The 18,227-nt window shown below is 40.4% G+C and overlaps 2 protein-coding genes across 2 annotated transcripts; one reads left to right on the top strand and one right to left on the bottom strand.

Annotated features, from left to right (window-relative positions):
• Positions 1-2,829: 2,829 nt before the first annotated feature.
• ube2b (ubiquitin-conjugating enzyme E2B (RAD6 homolog)) lies at positions 2,830-14,655 on the top strand. The gene is made up of 6 exons (XM_084374244.1): positions 2,830-3,129; positions 7,434-7,514; positions 8,971-8,996; positions 11,064-11,153; positions 11,669-11,757; positions 12,607-14,655. The coding sequence occupies exons 1-6, from the start codon at positions 3,086-3,088 to the stop codon at positions 12,733-12,735; spliced, it is 459 nt and encodes a 152-aa protein (XP_084230370.1). The 5' UTR covers positions 2,830-3,085; the 3' UTR covers positions 12,736-14,655.
• Positions 14,656-15,262: 607 nt separating this feature from the next.
• On the bottom strand, positions 15,263-17,018 carry cdkn2aipnl (CDKN2A interacting protein N-terminal like). The gene is made up of 3 exons (XM_084373194.1): positions 16,770-17,018; positions 15,678-15,783; positions 15,263-15,571 (listed from the first exon to the last, which is right to left on the bottom strand). The coding sequence occupies exons 1-3, from the start codon at positions 16,979-16,981 to the stop codon at positions 15,563-15,565; spliced, it is 327 nt and encodes a 108-aa protein (XP_084229320.1). The 5' UTR covers positions 16,982-17,018; the 3' UTR covers positions 15,263-15,562.
• Between the last annotated feature and the right edge of the window lie 1,209 nt (positions 17,019-18,227).

The following is an 18,227-nucleotide window of genomic DNA, read 5'->3' as shown; positions in this document are numbered from 1 at the left end:
GAGAGCTCGACATGTTATCGCTGCAATATGGAGGTGAATTTTTTACCCACCAGGCAAGTCAATTAAAACCCCTAAGAATTAATTAAAAAAGAACAAGAGACAGGAGGAGTTGTTGAGGGGAAATTAGATTAAATAAAAAAAAGAAAACAAAAGAAAAGATGAGAAGGATAAACCGGGAAAGAAAATAATTACAGAAAGAAGTGATGAGGAGAGTCGAGGCAAACTCTGAGACTCCGATAATTCCAATGCAACAAAAACAAGAGAATCACCAAGCAATTAAAAAACATGGCAAAAACATCCCACAGCACTGCCAGACAAATATTGTCTTTGTTTCTCCCCGACTGCCGGCTTAATCACACTCACACAGTGTTGTGTTTACATGGGGCCTGTTGTATTTGCAGTATTGTCCTAATCATAGAGAACTGTGCGTGCATGAAAGGCAAGGACGGTTAGTGTTATCTCCTGTTATTTTGAATTTTTCATGGACCGCTGCTGTACAAACACACACAAACACACACACACACAAAGGTCTGTACTATCAACAATATATCATATCAACAAGTGTGACTGAGAGGAAGCCACAAAAACATTCGACTCTCAGAACACCTCAAGACGAGTTTTATATTTTATGTTTGGTTTAATCATGATGTATTCAGATTTCTATTGTGCTCCTTTCTACTCTGAATGCTGGGAGCCTGTTCTGATATTCTGTTGAGAAGAGGATTGTAATGTCATTTATTATGACAATTATGCCATTGCACTGAATACACTCCTTTAAATTTGAACTTCTATGTGTTTAGATATTTTCACAAATATGTTTTTTGGAGATAAAAAACACATAAGCCACATTATTAAGTCATTATTAGTAAAAGTACAACAAGGTACAACAGGGATGGATTTTGAGGTTTGTGCTTTACTAGACTTTTTCCATTTCCAGTATTTTCTGCTACATTTTGGAAGCAACCATGTACTTTTTATTCCGCTAAATTTATTTTATAACTTTAGTTACTTTGCAGATTGCATGCTACATTCTTAAATTCATCGATTTTATCTGCAATCAGATAAAAAAAGATGCTGATTCTGATCAGAATCAGAAAAACGCTGACCTAATGGGCTGACCAGTAGTATGCAGTCCATACATACATGTACATACATGCATAATTTAGAGTCATGTGATAGAATGAATGGTGTCTCTGTCTCAGCCACTCCGCCCCCCCATCACTGGTTTCTGCACTATGTAACTCCAGCGAGAGGGGGAGGATCACAGCGTTACATACATGTTTACTTCAAGATACAAGTTTTCAACACACAACGCTGTTGTGACGTAATGAGTTTGTTTGTAGTTAGCAGTTTCTACATAATGCAGCTTTAAGTGCATTTATTAGCAGAAAGGCTGAGAACTCGTTCACACCGGCACAATCCAAAGTGGAACGTGGAACGAGCATAGCAACGCGTGTGTCTTCCGTAAGAATACACACTTTTGTATTCGGTTTACTCAAGACCAGAGTGATGTTGTGTGTGTTGATAACTAGTATATCATTCTTTATTTTTAATGTGTAATCCTGTTAGTAATCCTCTTTTTTTTTACTGAAGCTTCCTTAATTACATCTTTCTTTTATAACTTTAACGGCATACAGATACCTTTGTTTGTATCCTGCTTACGTAATCCCGTTACATGTATTAAGTTACTCCCCAGGCCTGAACACAACATTCAAGTATGTTAAGCTTAGCTTCAAAGCACTCGTGTGGTTCAACGGACAGCTAACCCCAGGCTAGTAGAAGTGTACAGGGTGAATTGTATAGCCCTGGGTTAAGGTTAATCCTGGGTTATCACTCAGTGTGTGAAATGTGTCCCAGGGTCAACTGTTAGCCTATAGGGCTAAAGATAGCCCTGTGCTAAGCCTTATTGTATGGGTGCATGGATGCGGGAACTAGGGGTGCTGAGGGGGCTGCGGCACCCCCTAAATCAAGTCTATTACATAAGCCGAATTTACAAGAAGGCCCAAATAATTAAGAATTTATCAGAAACAGCACTTCACAAAGTTTATAAAGTCTCCCTTAACTCAACAACTCACAAAATTGCGCAATTTCATAAGGGAGTCTGGGGAATTTCTCTTCCTCTTCATCTAATCGCTGTTGTTGACTGTGGTTGATGTGGCTGCTTTGACCTACATTAGGTTGGTGTTCAAGTATGCTGTCTGCCAGGGTGCAAAACGTTCTCACATTGTTGTAAAATACTTGCTCATAACGATACATGTTGTCCTGGACATTCAAATTTAATACAAAATAACAGGAATGTCGTGCACCATTTACTATGACATCATTATATAAACTGACCCCTCCCTTGACTGGTTCCTTTCACTTTTACAAAAGAAATATATTAAAAACACCACATCCTTTTTATTTTTGCTCAAGCATCACTTAGTTTGGGTACTTTTTTACAACACTGTCTTTAAGTGTAAGTTAGTTTTTCAGCTACAGGAGACACCAGGGGCCTTTTTATCTCAAGATGCATGGACTATAGGAGATGCAAATATTTACCATTTAACATTAGACTAATGTCATGCAGGGATATAATAGCCTCATAGACTTTAATATTTAAATACCTCTAATAACAGATAATGACAGGCTGCTGCTTATATTTTGACATCAATGTAGTGTTTAGTCAGATTTCGTTAAAGTTATACGTATCTTTAAACCTCATGTCGATATAAATAGAGCTGAATCTGATTAAAGAGGCGTTATAATTAACATTTTTACCATGACATCGCCTCTGACATAAAAGGGGCTGTACCTCCGTTTACCAGCGCTGTAAGCAACCGACGTCACCAGAGATAGCAGCTAGCTGTAGCCAGTTGTTTTGGTAGAAGAAGAAGAAGAAGAAGAAGAGCAAGAAGAAGAAGAAGAAGAAGAAGAAGAAGAAGAACAAGAAGAAGAACAAGAAGCAGAAGAAGAAGAAGAAGAAGAAGAAGAAGAAGAAGAAGAAAAGGGCTACAAGCGGAAGAAACCCCGGATTTGGTTACGAGTAGCCTTCGGTTTATGGTCCTGGCTTAGTTTTTTTTATTTTTTTAATACATTTCCAACAATGTCGACCCCGGCAAGGAGACGGCTTATGAGAGATTTTAAAAGGTACCGCAACGTTTTGGCAGTCATCCCCTCTGTTTGTGTGTATGTGTGTATGTGTAAGCTAGCAGCGTTAGCCGATGAAGCTGTCGGTTGCTAGCTTAGCTAGCTTAGCTTAGCGGTAGCCGCTGGTGCAAAGAATACTGTTTGTAAAGCCCGACTGGAGTTATAGTGAACATAACGCGTTAATTTATGTGTTTCATCTCTGCACATGATGTCGATGGGATTGACAAGGGAATGGTTGTTTGTTTTCGATTTTAATTGGCGATATTCGATGAGGGGACGTTGGTTTTATGCAGTGTTTTCTGTCAAGGGAATAACGTTGGTATTTCCAGCTTCCCTGTGTAGTGTGTTTGTTTGGGTAGGTGCAACTTCGGCTAGTTGAGGTTACCTGAGCTGGGTTGAATAAGGCTTTGTCTTTGTCTTGCCTTCACTGGCTCTGACTAGAAGGTAAATGTGACAACATTTGTCCTAATATCTACCTCGCAGTCTGCAAGCTGTGGGTTTAAATGCTGCTGCTAAAAGGGGAGCTAAAATGCACCCAGTCGGCCAACATTATGGTTTTCAGTCCCCCCCTGGTAGCAACGTGGCTCACAGGTGTTGCACAACTCCCTCTGTGTGCTCTCCGGGGTGCTCCATGTCAATATTTAAGATGGTTACATATGTGCCTATTACCTTATTAGTATACTTGAAAAGAAATCCCCACATCCTTCTAGTGTAAGTGATTAATAACATACTCTAGTTGTGAGGACAAGAAGAATATGTCTGTGTCCACTGGGAGAATCACACCTGGCATGGGGCTGCTTGTAATACCTGCTATCCCCAATCTGTTGCCATGCTCCATATGGCATCCTACAGTACGCTTGTGTCTGTTTGTGTGTCATTCACACACACCTGTCAGTGGAAAAAAAGATCCTAAGCTATTCAACTAAGAACAGCCGATGAAGCAGGGCAGATAAGGTGTCACCGTAACCCTACTCTGCTGTGCCAGTCCCCCAGGTGGTAAACTGTAACACACCGAGGCGAGGAAAACACAATAGCACATTCCTGGATCAGCCTGTGTGTCCACGCCAAGGCTGACTGATTGAATTCAGCCTTGCGTGATATTGCCTAACCTCTCTTGTTTGATCTGTAAGTCAAATTGTTTGTGCAATACATGTCTTGAAACTGAGCTGTCACAGCAACACATTGGTGTGATTTTTGTTTTGGTTTGTGTGTCGGAGGACTCCCTTTTTGAAATAAGCAATTTTGTTCACTTCGTTTCGATTGAACCGTCTGAATTGGTTCAGATTTTATTCAGTACATTGTCACTTTCGTTTCTTCTCCGAATGTATTTTTAGAAGCGATTGACATTGTGAAACCAGCAACCATCACCTTACATATCAACACCTTCTGTTTCTGTTTTACAGCCCTGTTGCTCCTCAGTATTTTTTGCGAGGTTTTAGCCTTGATAATGAGACAGTAGAGCTACATTTTCCAGAGCTTAAAACAGGCTTAGCTCAGTTAAAGTCTCATCAGCATCGAGTGTTTGTGTTGCATTTAGTTTGTTTATTATTCAGTAGCCCTCAGTGTTTGATCTCACTATACTAGATCATTTCTATATGTAGAGTTTCCTCGACAACACTGTCTTTGTTGTGTTGTTTGTCACAATCATTTCATTATCTATGAGTCCGCCAATTACTTTATTGATTAATGGATTAGTTGCTGTCTTTATTTTGTCCAAAACCCAAAGATACTGAGTTTACAAGGATAAAAAAACATAAAAACAGCAAATCCCCACATTGGAGAATAAAGTAGGAGTATTGTTGTTAGTTTTCTCGAAACGATTAATGAAGTAATTGTTTCAGTTTGAACAAAATTAACCATCACGCAATGTCCCCTTAAACCAAATTATTCCACACAGACTGAGGAAAAAATAACAAGACTGTTTATGTATTTTTATCCAGACTGTTGGGTCAAGACTGCCCACTACTTCCCCCAATCTGCTGGCTGCAGACTGGTCAGTCATGCCCACTTTCCAAGTACAATAAATTAACTATCAGTCTATCTAGAAGGAAAGTTGAGTGGAGCATCCTTCTACCAGCAGAGAGCTCAGGCAGATTACAGTAAATGAGGTTAATTGCAGTGGGTCTGTCTGCAGCTAGGGACACGGATCTACGCTCACACACAGACACACGAATCAACCTGCCTTGTTTTATAGCTGTAAGCTCTTGTTAAATCAGCTTTTATACCAGGCATGGGATTGTAGGCCTAAATAGTCTGTGGTGATTCTGAATTTCTGGATATCAGTGTGGGTGTAATCCTCCAGAAATCTGTTTTGTTGCCTACAGATCAATAGTTTCATAAACCAGAGGCTGTTGTCCCGACGCTTAATTTGAAATGTTGACCTGCGACATTTCTGTGTTGTCATTTGTTGATGTGTTTGTTGCTAGGCGGTTGTTTGTTGCTGTGCTGTTTGTGCTCTGCACTTCAGAGAGCAGTTTTCTTTGTGGAGCTGGAGCTAATGATTGTTTTCATGAATAAATAGTCTGTGATTATTTTTGTGTTGTCTGATGAGTTTAAGTAACTTTGTTTGTACACATAGGTAGATTTATTGTGCAGTAGATAAGACATCCATCTTGAAACTTGTTTTACAAACACAGGCAGTAAACAAACATGATAGAAGTACTCGTGCTCCAATAACCAGGACCGAAAAGAAATGATGATAATGAAAGAAAAAAGAAGGAACAAAGCTATTTTTCAATTTCACTTGGGCTCTTGGAAAAATCCCCATGCCCTCATGCATATATTTAATATTTAACTTTTAAGTAGTCACAAAGGCCGAAAATTGGCTGGTTCCAGGTTCTCAGATGTCAGGATCTGCTGCTTTTCTCCGTTTTATACCGGTGGGTTTGGACTGAGAGTAATTTGAAGACTGCACCTCAGGCTCTGGCTCCTTTCACTATTTTCTTACATTTAATCATCTAAATTTGGGCTGCACCAAAAAAATCATTGTGATTATTCTGACAAATATTGTGATATGACTCACGATTAGTTGGAATGATCATTTAGCGTCACAATTGTCATTTTCGCTGAAGAAAATGATTAAAATCGTGATGATGTGACATTAGTTGGCGGTCTGTGCCAAACAAACAAGTTTATTACAGCTGGAGAACAAGCTTTGTAGGCCAGGACATCTCTGCAGCGCTACAGCACTGCATTATAAAGCTACTTTCTTCAGCTTCTTGTCAGATTTGGTTTTTGCCCTTGGCCGCATTGCAACTTTGACTGTTTTCTGATTAATTGTCCAGCCATAAACATAATCATCAACTGATTAATTGAAAAAAACAAATCAGCAGATTCATCCAGTATGACATGATTCATCGTCAGTTGCAGCCGTGCTTGTAAGAATCATATCCTCGCATGAGTTTTTACGTTACATAAACAATTATTTTCTATTTCTTTGGATTTAATAATGTCAGCGTTTGACTTTCTCTCGTGACATTTCTTCCTCTGTCCTGCTGCTGCTGCTGCTGCCAACTACCCAGTTCTTCTTTTTTATTCCCAACACACCAGCACTGCTGCTGCTGCTGCTGCTGCAAATGTAAAAGCCATCATCACCTCCTCTGCACCACATTGTTTTTTTCCTGGGAAATGAACTTTCATGAGAGCTTTCATGACCTGGGTTTCATCTCTGTCGTCAGTGTGGCGGAGAGTGACAAAACAAACACGTTATTGATAGATAAACATCAGGGTGTGTGGATTGGTGTATCCTGACAGCTTAACCATGACAACATCAGTCAGAAGTCATGTCAGGCGAAGGTCGACGGAGGATAAGGCTCTTAGCCTCCACCAGGTCTTTGATGCTCTCTGGGGACACGGTCATGGTACAGCAGTGCGTCAGATGTTAACTGTATAGCTTATGTTAACTGACATGTGACAGCAGGACGGGTAGTATGCAGTTGATCCTGCGAGCCTGGCTGTCGACTGAAGTCACGTTGATACCGCAGGTCGTGTTTTGACTGATAATTATCCTGCAGTCAAGGTGTTAATTAAAATCCTCACACTCTCGCCAATTCCTGCTTCTCCCTCCTCCCGCTTCTTTCTCCCCCGTGTCTGTTTTTGTTTCTGTTTCCATCCCCAATTTAATTCCCTCTTCCACCTTTTTAACGGCCCTTTGTTTGTCTGCTTATTTTTTTTTGTTCTCGTTTTTCTTTTCTTCCTGCTTCCTATTCCTTTTGTACGCCTTCTGCTTTCCTTCTTTCCGTCTGTCCTTCCACGACTCCCTCTGTTTCTTCTCTTACATGTCTCTTCCTCTCTGTCTTATCCAGACTTCAAGAAGATCCTCCCACCGGTGTGAGTGGAGCACCGTCAGAGAACAACATCATGCTTTGGAACGCTGTTATTTTTGGGTGAGTCATGCTCTAAATTCAACTCCGCCCTGCCGTCTTTACTGTGCCACTGTGATTGTGTTGCACGGAGTCCCTCCAACCCACCCGCCCTCCCACCCTCTTCGCAGTATTTAAATATTTCTGATTACAGCCCTGATTGTGGCACAGAACAGTCTGGAAAAGCAGCATGTAGAGACTCAGTGGGTGTTTGATGCTAGAACAAGCTGGGAGACGCTGTTGGGGCGGAAGTTGGTGGGTCAAGTAAAGGGGAGGAAGAAAAAAGAAACTAGTGACTATTCTCAGGATGTCCTCAAGTTTGTCCATCACTGCAGCCAGGATTTTTCTTCGCCACCGGAAGAACTAGGCAGATGACGTACGATGCTAGCAACGGGACGATTAAGGATTTTATCACGGATTGCAGTAGAATACACCCACCATCAGTTGTATATCCTCACATGAATGACTTGAAAAAGCAGTCTAGCTCACTGTTGCACTGTCCTTTTTATGGATCCCCTGATTCATTTTGAATTGCCTCAGGCTGTCACCATGGCTGAAGGCATGGTTTACACATTGTTTCCCCCACAAAAACAAGTTAGGATGTGTGTAAATACTACAACTCCAAACTAGGGGGAAAAAAACGTCAGGGAGACGAGGTTTTCCACCATTTATTTAACCTTTTTTGTGGAGGAAGATCTTGTGATTTAAGATTCTTTGATTGTTTTTCACTAAAGAAAAACATGTGCGCTATCTGTAATGCAATACAAATATTTGTTTTCTAACAAATTAAAGTGATTCCAGTATGGTTTGGTGCAGTTTTAGTGTTTATTTTAAAGTTTTAAGAATAGTTTGATCTGGATAATATCGTGATTTGCACTCGAAAGGTGGAAATAGGTACCTGTTACATCTGAGGGGAGGAAGACTACCATTTTATTTCATTTTTAATAATATAGTTGAGGATATGTGGGATACAGAGTTCTGCAAACTTTGAATAAAAACTTAAATGACAAGTCTGTGTTATCTCTTGGCAATTTGAAATGCAGTTGAAAGAAACCTAGTCAGAAAAGTCCAAGCACAACATATTAAAACTTCAAGGACGCAAGCAAGAGCAGAAGTAACAGAAAACTCAACACGGTCCAGACAAAAACAAACCAGAGCCTCACACTTTGGTTTAAAGTAGACTAGACAAGGCACAGACTTGCCAATCGTTCCTCACCTAATTTAAAGTCAAAGGGGAAGCTGCCAAAAATGTAAAACGTCTCGGCAGCTGATTTAATTGGCCCCTTTACACAGACTGTATAAACGTGAAGAGCTGAGTAAATAAACACAGCCTCTGGTGTCCGTGCAGAGCAGGTCCTTGATGGGTAGATGGTGATGGTTGTGTTTGTCTACAAAGCCAAGGTCTTACTGGTAGCAGTGGGATGTTTTAAAATTTGGAAATAATTTTATCGCTCTCTCTCTCTCTCTCTGCCTTCTGCAGGCCTGTGGGAACACCGTTTGAAGATGGTAAGTGCATTTTGATTTATCTGGTCCAAGAAAGTACAGACTCAGTGGTAGCACGTTTATTCAAGATCCGGATTTGATTGAACTTTCGCCTGCATTCTCATCATTGTAGCGTTGCCTCATTCAGTCCACTTATAATGGCCTTCTGGGCAGCGTGTGGTAGAAATATGACAAGGTGTTGGTGAGTTACACATTCCCACGCTTTTAAATAGATATTTTGAGTTAAAATGGTTACAAACAGGATGTCTCTGGGTGTCTTTAAAGTTTAAAAAAGGGTTTTGAATTATCTAAATTTAAGGCCTGGAGGTGTTTTAATATAGTTTTAATAATAATTTGACTCACGCTGAATCAACTTGTGTGCACTTAGTAAGTCTGTGGCATGAGTCATTTTTACGAGGTTACGGCTCCATGCACAAACACAATTTTAATGAAACTGACGATGAGTTTAAAGAGCTGCCTCTCAGCTTTAAGGGTGTTCAGATTTATATTGGATGAACATTGGAAGAATTGTAACCTTTTAAACACACAGCCCATCATTTCTGTCATCATTACAATTATCATAAGGGTCTTTTCTTACGTAAACATATTAATATGGCAAGTGTATTTAGGATCATCAGAACGATACCTTCCATTATGTTAGCGTGCGTTCAGACCATCATCATAACGGGCTGAGTTGGTGCGGGCGTGTTGCCTCGGGTGTGACTAAGAAACAAATCTGGGAACTTGAAGTCTTCACAGACACTTGAGGAAAAACTTTGATGCAGCATTTTTACAAAATGATCACAGCAGCAATTATCTTTCATTGCGCTGATGGTGTGATAAACAGTAGAAACGCTGCATTCCTGTTACAAAGTAATCTACCAGGAATGTGGGTTTGCATGCATGTGGCTGGCCACCGCAGCTCCTTGCAGGATGATGTTGCATGGCAGCAAAATCTGAGACTGGTTCAGGGTTTTGTGGGTTTTTTTTTTTTTTTGGGGAAGACAAGCGTACATTGTTTCCATCTGAATGCGTCCCTGCACCAAACTCTTTGTACAATTTGTCAGATTTGTTGAACATATCATGATTACACTGTGTCAACACAAAAAATGATGAATGATGGTGCTGAATGTAAAGCCGCAGCTATTGTTTATTTTTGATTAATCGGCTGATTATTTTCACAATGAATCGTTGATTATAATTATTAATTAGAGTCTAAAACTGTAAAAAGTATTCATCGCAATTTCCCAGATCCCAAAGTCACATCGTATCACATTGTACAAAAGAACTAAAGACTAAGAAAAGCTGCAAATCTCACAACTACGAAGCTGGAACCAGCAAATGTTTGACTTTTATTGGACAGAAATTATTAAAAATAGTTGGAAATTAATTTGCTTTTCATCAATAAAAAGATGATGCATTGACTAATTATTGAAGCTTCAATTGAATGATCTACAATCCTCCCATCTTCACCTCATCTGGATCTGAACACCCTCAAAATTAAAGCTGCTAATCTGCTCTTGAACCTCATAATCATTTAATAATTTCACACACAAAGACAGATTTCTGTATATTTGGTGATATTTAGGTAAACTATGTAGAGGAGAAAGTTATAAGGACGGGGCCAGCTGTTGTACTCATTTAGTTCTCATTTAAAGTAGTTACGAGTGAGTAGCTGAACATTCATTCAGATGTTCTCAGGTAGTAATAAACCTGCAGTAATGCTGTGTAATAAATGCAGTACAAGAAGAAAAGTGCACTTAAACACACTTTTTGTTCTCGTATCCTTTCTTTGCTTGTAATTATGACCTGGGTCAGGCCAGAGAAGTGCTGACTCTGGGCCTATTGTTTTCTCTTGTTAGTCCTCTCCCTCCTTTATTCTCCTTTTAGCCTGCAGAGTCGACATCTCTGCCTCGGTGAAGGATTAGCTTCTTTTTCTAGTTGAGCCGGCTGTATTTTTAGTCACGTAATTGTTTCTCTCGCCTTCTCTAACCCCCCTCCACCCTCCACATCTGTATTCTCCTCACAGCGTTACTTGTGCAAACCCCTCACACACACACACTCATTCCCTCTCCCTCTCTGTCTCTGCAGGAACATTTAAGCTTCTGATAGAGTTTTCAGAGGAGTACCCAAACAAGCCTCCCACAGTTCGGTTTGTGTCCAGAATGTTTCACCCTAATGGTAAGCGCCACAACTTTTGAAACAGGAAATAAACATCTGCCATCACTTTGTTGATAACCAGCGTCGACCGTTTGCATCATTAAGTACAAAATGTTTGAGCTTTAGATGTCGTCCTTGTTGCACAGTTTGAGTTTCCGTTATATCAAAGCTTCAAGAACACATTTCCTCCTCATTCAGAGAGTTTCCACCTTAAATCAGTGGGGCTGGCTGTAAAGTCAAAATGAAGTAGATAATTTCCTCTGTGGGTTTGTTCAGCCACCTTCGTAGATTTTCCATTTCAAGATGAAGACCGGAGCTAAAATAGGAGTGATATGGTCACATGTTTGGAGCCAGTTAAGAGCTGAGCTGCAGCATTTTGTATGAGTTGGAGGGACTGTTGGGAGAGAAGTGTACAGGGAGTTGCCGTGAACAACAGTGATTTTATTTAGCAATATTATGTGATTGATAAATGATGCTTTTGATTACATAATGATGTCTGTGGTCTGAAGACTGAATGTGTTCTCCCTGTTTCCCAGTTTACGCAGATGGCAGTATATGTTTAGACATCCTTCAGAACCGCTGGAGCCCCACATACGATGTGTCGTCCATACTCACCTCCATCCAGGTTGGTTAGATACAACTACACAATACTTTACTTGCGCTGCAGTAGATTGGTGTCATCTATAGCCCTCTTCTTTGCACAGTCAACACCTGTGCTGTAAGATCGCCTATACAGACATTTAAAATGAGAAACTAAGGAGCAAGAACAGCCACAAAGCATCTGTTTCTCAATCTAAATGAGCTCAAATGTTTATCTATGCTTATCACACAAGTCTAATCTAAAATACAGACTTTGCTCATTCCATGCAAATGCAGGAAACGTAGACTTGGGAAGGTAATTATTAATCTAAATCACATAAGGTCACCTGGTCATACTTGTCTTCTGGGAATAGAGCTTATAAATGCACTGGCCTGAGTGAAATATATGGGATATTGTCTGTTAGTAGAGGAAGCTCAAATGCTCATGAGAACACTTGAAAATCATATTAAATAAGTGATTGTCAGCAGAGAATTCTGCATCCTGATGTTTGTGTATATTACAGATGGGATCCGATCTTATTTCACGGATGTTAAACTGTCAGATTACATGTTTCAGTTTATTTCCTGTTGTGTGTAAACTCAAAACAAGTTGAGGTCACAATACAGTCTTCTTTTTCTGTGACCAAAGGAGGGAGAAACATCAGGGATCAAAATAAAAGTTAAATAACTTGAATTATAACACCCCATTTAGAGAATCTGTCCTGGTTCTTAAATTCTGGTAAGACGTTTACAAAGACTGACAGTTTAAGCGGATCTCAGGTATTCAGGAAGTTTGTTCTGCAGGTGGGGGACAAAAAAAACTAAAAGCTGTTTCACCCAGCTTGGTTTTGAATCTGGGAGTCTGGGACTCACTTTTTTCCCACTTTTTCCACAGTCGTTGCTGGACGAGCCAAACCCCAACAGCCCGGCCAACAGTCAGGCGGCACAGCTCTATCAGGAAAACAAGAGGGAGTACGAGAAGAGGGTGACGGCCATCGTGGAGCAGAGCTGGGTGGACGTCTGAGCTTCTCCTCCTCCTCGCTATCTACTCGTTCCTCTCCATCGCCCTCTCTCTTCTTCATCATCCCAGTACTCCAGTCGCTCATTTTTACCTCATCAAGAAAAAAAACAGCAACTATATCAGAAGAACTCAAGTGCCACCCTGAAAAAATGGAAGAATAAAACAACCAAACCAGAACGGACATTAACTTGCTTGCCAATACATTTTAAGGAAAACGGGGGAGGGGAAATCAATCTTATATTTGTGTTTCTTGTCCTTAATTTTACTTTTTTTTTTATTGCATGATGTGAAATAAGTTATTGCTAACAGAATTTGTAATATATCTTTGTTGTTTGGCTGAATTGATGCTGTTAGTGTTTGAGTTTTACAGATTTTCTTCCTTATTTTTTATTTCATTTTCTTTTTTTTTGTTTTGTAATGTCTGCTGGTGTGCACACAACTTGGCTGTTTTTGGAAAGGGCAGGTTAATGACCAAATCAGCAGATTTTGAATGTCATGAAGGAAGAATAACAGCCGAGAAAGCGTCTTTCAGAGTCGATGTTTTCTTCGAGTCGGTCACGGATGCAGCAGATAAAGAACAAAATCCCTGCTCTGTTCTGTTCCAGCATCCTCTCTGTTATTTTAAGAGACACTGTAGGTTTGAGCTCACAGACGTCACAGGCAGAAACGGCGCCAAGTCTCTCTCCCTTGCACTGATGAATCATGACTCTCTGGCTAGGCGGCTCCGAGCTTTTATTTTAATCATTTCTGCTGCGAGGTAGAAGATGAAGTTGGAGAGGGAGTGTTATGAGAAAGTAAATATTAACACCCGGATGGGAAACGATGAACTCGACTGTGCGAGTGAGGGAATCCTGGCTGAACCGAAGGAAACGCTGCATCCATATCAGTCTGCATCTAATTCTCCTGCAGTCAGCTGAGAGACAGTCAGAGGTCCAGTAGTGTTTGTTTACTTTGGAAGGTTCTCAACTGAGGAAAGCGAACAGGAAGCATCTAAGTGGCAGCCATGATAAGAGCTGCTCGGATTCTCTAAATGCTAATGAAAGGTGCTCTTGTGCTTCTTTTCTTATCTTCCTTTTAGAATAGGTTACACTGGACCATCCCTTTCTGGAAAGAAACAAGAGAAATCATCACTTCTCCTCCACATCTTTCCTTAACCTCAGTGTTTTCACTGTTAACCCCTCGTTAAGTGTATCAGCAGTGCTTGTACTTAAAGATTGTCTTAAATGTTGGTGCTGTATCATTTTTATCATGGTTTATTCATGGCGTATAGGGGACAGAAGTGGCAAGTAGGAAACTGAAGGTTAAAGACAGAAGTCATGTGGATATGTGCACAGACGTACATCATAATGCGTCTTTATTAGTTCTCACAGTTCGCGATTTACCTCGGAGAATTGAAGATGCATGCAGAGCTCGCCACAGAAATTCAATCACTTTTATGAAGCTGCGTTGCCTGTGACGTGTGTGAGCGTGAATGAAGCGTCAGTTGGTTTTGAGCCTTCTCTTAAAATGACACAGCGGATAGAAGTTGGTCCGGTGCATGTACGTTTCTGAGAGCAGCCGAAAGAGGAATCGACACTGCAGCAGTTTGAACTGTGACGTCAGCCGTTTCCCCAAAGGCTTAAGTTGTTTTCATGCCTGCGTTTGTCTCTTATTTTATTTTGTATGTGACACCCAATTAAAAGACCACTTGAGTATAAAATCATGACTTTAACCCCGCCCAGCTGAATAATCCACGACAAAAAACGACGTCAACATAAAACAAGAGTTCCTCTTTTCTGAGACATTTAAAGTCATATTGTGACTTATTTCACCTAAAAAAAGCAGAAGGGATATGTTATAAAATTTTGTGAATTAAACAAAACAAATGTATACTTATAACAATATGCTGTATAAACATAATAAAACACATTTTTCAGACTTTGAGACAGTATTTCTTGCCGTTGGTTTGTTCATGCCGCGGTCAAACAGCCTCATTCATTGTTAAAATGAACCAGTGATCTGTTTATTTTCTTTTTGGGGGGTTTTCATCATCACATTACTGTTTCCAGTCCTGAAATTATTCGAAGCGTCAGAAGTCAGAGGAAATAATTTTCTCTGTTCATGATTAAGGCTGGGGTTGTGCTCGAAATTGGTTATACAGTTCATCGTCCTTGAAAAGGAGACAATTCTGTCTGCAGGTGAAGTGTGAACTAAGATGAAAAACCAGGTCTCAACTGAGGCAAACGGAAAAATGTTCCACTTTTTGGTCACAGCCATTAATCAGACAGCTGGAAACTTGTGTTAGAGCTTTGAGGTGCTGCACGTCTACCTCTTTTGAAATCAATATCCTAGTTTTTACTTCAATTACCATTTTCTTTGAATGTGTGGCGGTGACAAGAGAAAAAGGTTTGCCCTTAATTGTTTGTTCACTCAGAAAATCTCTAAGAGCACAGAATCACAAGGATCAGTGTGAAGAAAAAAGCAAAACAAATTCCCATGAGAAGAAACTACATGTCCTTTATTGTGCTTCAGGCAGGAACGAGACACAGTGTCGTCTTTCATCTGGATTTATTAAAAAAAACTGTACTAAAAAGGACGAGTACACTTTAAAAAATAACTCAGAACATCAATGTGGAGCCACAACACTGACAAAAACATCTTTCCTGTCAAGAAACAGTCTTTCTGCTTTTGATAAAAGAAAAAGAAGAAAGAATTGACATCCGTTACAAACAGTTCAGGACTGTAAGACCACAAGAAATGTGGCCAGACTCGTTACAAGCACAGCCTGTATGTACATCAGAACCGAGTCCCACCCGTCTTACAACCAGGAGGGATGATACGACGGAGCCGGTCATCGACCCTGTGGTGGGAGAGAGAGAACATTTATTTCTTTGAACATTTCTTTATGAGTGAGGATCAGGGTGTGTATGTAATGGAAACAAGGATGTGTGTGTCCACAAGTGTACCTGTTGCTTCTTCATAATCTCATCTCTTGTCTTGAAAACCGGCGCGTCCACGACCTCGATGCCTTCTGCCATTTCCTTCACTTTCTCCAGGAGCTCCGTGCTGTACCTGCCGTTAGCAAAGACAAATGTTTCACCAGTATAATGACCCACAGTGTTTGTGTATATGTTGGCAAACAAGTAGTAAGAAATGTCAGTACAGAAATGCAAACATATGTTTCAGTGTCCCTACAGCATAATTCATCCACCAGAGAGCAGTTTTATTTTCAGCCAGAACATATCTCATCTTTTAAAAACACAAACTGGAGGTATCATTATCATTAATGTTTGTTGATGGTATGCATTTAGGAAAATAACTAAACACAAACTGACATCGGCCTCAAAGATCTCAATCACGGCGGGCTCTCCTCCCTACCCCCTTCACTTACATTACATTAATATATGTTTTAGTAACCAGACACTCTTATTTTGCACATTGCAACATCAGTATCTACTGCGATCTTGCACAATCCAGGTCAAACTTTGTGCACTACTGTATAAATCTTCACCTACTTTCACTCCACTTATATTTTTATTATGTCTTTTGAGTATTGTAAGTGTTGTCTGTTGTTTTGCACCTACAGACCACAGCAAATTCCTCGTATGTGTAAACTTACTCGGCATTAAAAGCAATTCTGATTCTATAACACAACTATTTTGAAAATGTTTGTAGCTGCAGTATCTGCCAAACAGAGTCGATGTTATCAGATACAAAAACCCTCACATGTCAGCACTGGTATGACAGATAATATATCAATCTGGGTTTGTAAAAACAAACCTCTACAGGCAGCTGATGTTCATGTTTTTTAGGGGAAAAAAACCAAAACAAACAATTCAACTCGAGGCTTCAGGGCCAACTTCTATGTCGTCCAGCGGACACAGGGGGCAGCAGTGAGCCGACGCGAGGGTTGAGAGCGAAACGAAGAAGAGTCTTCACCCGAAAACATTCATGTTTCAGGAGTTTTACCGGCTGAGAGACAGTTTTATCTCCACACAGACCTGTCCGAGGAGCTGCTGAACCGAGACAACAATGGCGACCGCGGTGTGTTTACGTACCGACAGCCCATGAAGACGTTGTTGGCCCACACCATGGACAGGGCGAGCAGTTTGTCGAGCTGCGGCAGCTGGAAGTCGTTGATGTTCCGCAGGATGAACTCCCTCCGCGGCTCCCAGTGCTTCTCGCTCTCCCAGTAGCCTCGATACGTCTCCACCTGGTCGGCCAGGGCTCGGTTTTGGTGGATAAAATCGTCCACGTCCAGGGTAGACATCTTGCTCTTCTCCGGTTGAGTCAACAAAGGCAACTTCCTTTCTCTGCGAAGCGGGACTCGGAAGTTGTTTTTTGAGGTTGGAGCGTTTGAAGCAGCGCCACGCAGCGGTGGAGCCGAGAACTGCAGCTGACCTGAAATACCCCCTGCACACAGGCGTCCTGCTGGTTGATGCTGGGAGGTGGTTAGTTATTATTTATTAGATCAGTTAAAGATAAAACATGGTACGATGTCATATTAATACATGTTATTTTAAAATATATAACAGTCCCCAAAAAAGAGAATTCACTTTTACTTTTATTTATTTGGAAGTTTGGTGTTTTTCATTTAAATTAAAGACAGCAGCTTAATTACTTAAAGAAGTCATATTATGCAAATGTTCATGTTCATATTTTTATACAGCTTTTCCATCAATATTAGCGGGTCTACACAAGTTTTTTAAACGCGGGTCAACCAGCTAAAAATCGCCTATTGACCCAATTCCCACTTCCCGGGCTGTGATTTTTATTTCACGTGACGAAGGCGCCAGAAACAGTTGTAACAGAAGAGAAAACAACAACAGACCCATTGTGAAAGAATTAATTTGAGCCATTCGGTTCAGTAACTTTTGGGGAATCTAGAAGAGCCGCATGATTAAATTATTTGATCCCTGTTCAAGTTAGCCCGGTGCTAAACCAGAAGTTAGCCGACTCTGTCAGCGATCCAGGTATTTTCATACCCGGGAAGTCGAGCGTTTATGGCTTCAGAACACGACTGAGCAGCTTTCATAGGAATTATAAAACGTATATATGTATAATATATATATAAAAAGTTATAAAACGTCCTTAATAGACAGTCAGTTGACCCGGGTGTAAATGCAGAGTTTACACATTCACATTGCACACAAAAGCTGATCTTAGTGGGTTTAAATGGGATTTTTCAAATAGGTTTAGATACTTTAAGTTAATAAAATAATGCAAACATGAACCTTATGTGTTCATTCAACGATTGCGTATAAAGTTTAAGTGGAACTTCTACAAAAGCATGACGTGTTTATTGTTCACGTATTATGAATAAAAGTCATCATAAAATAAAAATGGAGACATGACACATGTAACATAAATAAATATTTAAACACAACGTTCAAAACATGATTATTTATTTGAGCGTGAGCTTGAAGCTAAATCTGGAGCTGAGCAGCGTCTCTCTGTCTGCACTCGACCAGCCTGTCAGGGACGTGATCAGAGGAGAACACTGGACTTTTAACCTC

Source organism: Pagrus pagrus (assembly GCF_965226575.1).
Source record: "Pagrus pagrus genome assembly, chromosome: 14".
Lineage (NCBI taxonomy): Eukaryota > Metazoa > Chordata > Actinopteri > Spariformes > Sparidae > Pagrus > Pagrus pagrus.
Note: the sequence above shows the minus strand (reverse complement) of the source record. Positions and strands in the feature narration are given on the sequence as shown.

Bases quoted from the DNA above. Each gene is read 5' to 3' on its own strand.
- ube2b (XM_084374244.1), top strand. From the start codon at position 3,086: ATGTCGACCCCGGCAAGGAGACGGCTTATGAGAGATTTTAAAAG. The intron at 7,515-8,970 runs GTGAGTCATGCT...TGCCTTCTGCAG, and splicing joins TGGAACGCTGTTATTTTTGG to GCCTGTGGGAACACCGTTTG. The intron at 11,758-12,606 runs GTTGGTTAGATA...CTTTTTCCACAG, and splicing joins CCATACTCACCTCCATCCAG to TCGTTGCTGGACGAGCCAAA.
- cdkn2aipnl (XM_084373194.1), bottom strand. From the start codon at position 16,981: ATGTCTACCCTGGACGTGGACGATTTTATCCACCAAAACCGAGCCCTG. The intron at 15,784-16,769 runs GTACGTAAACAC...TGCTAACGGCAG, and splicing joins AACGTCTTCATGGGCTGTCG to GTACAGCACGGAGCTCCTGG.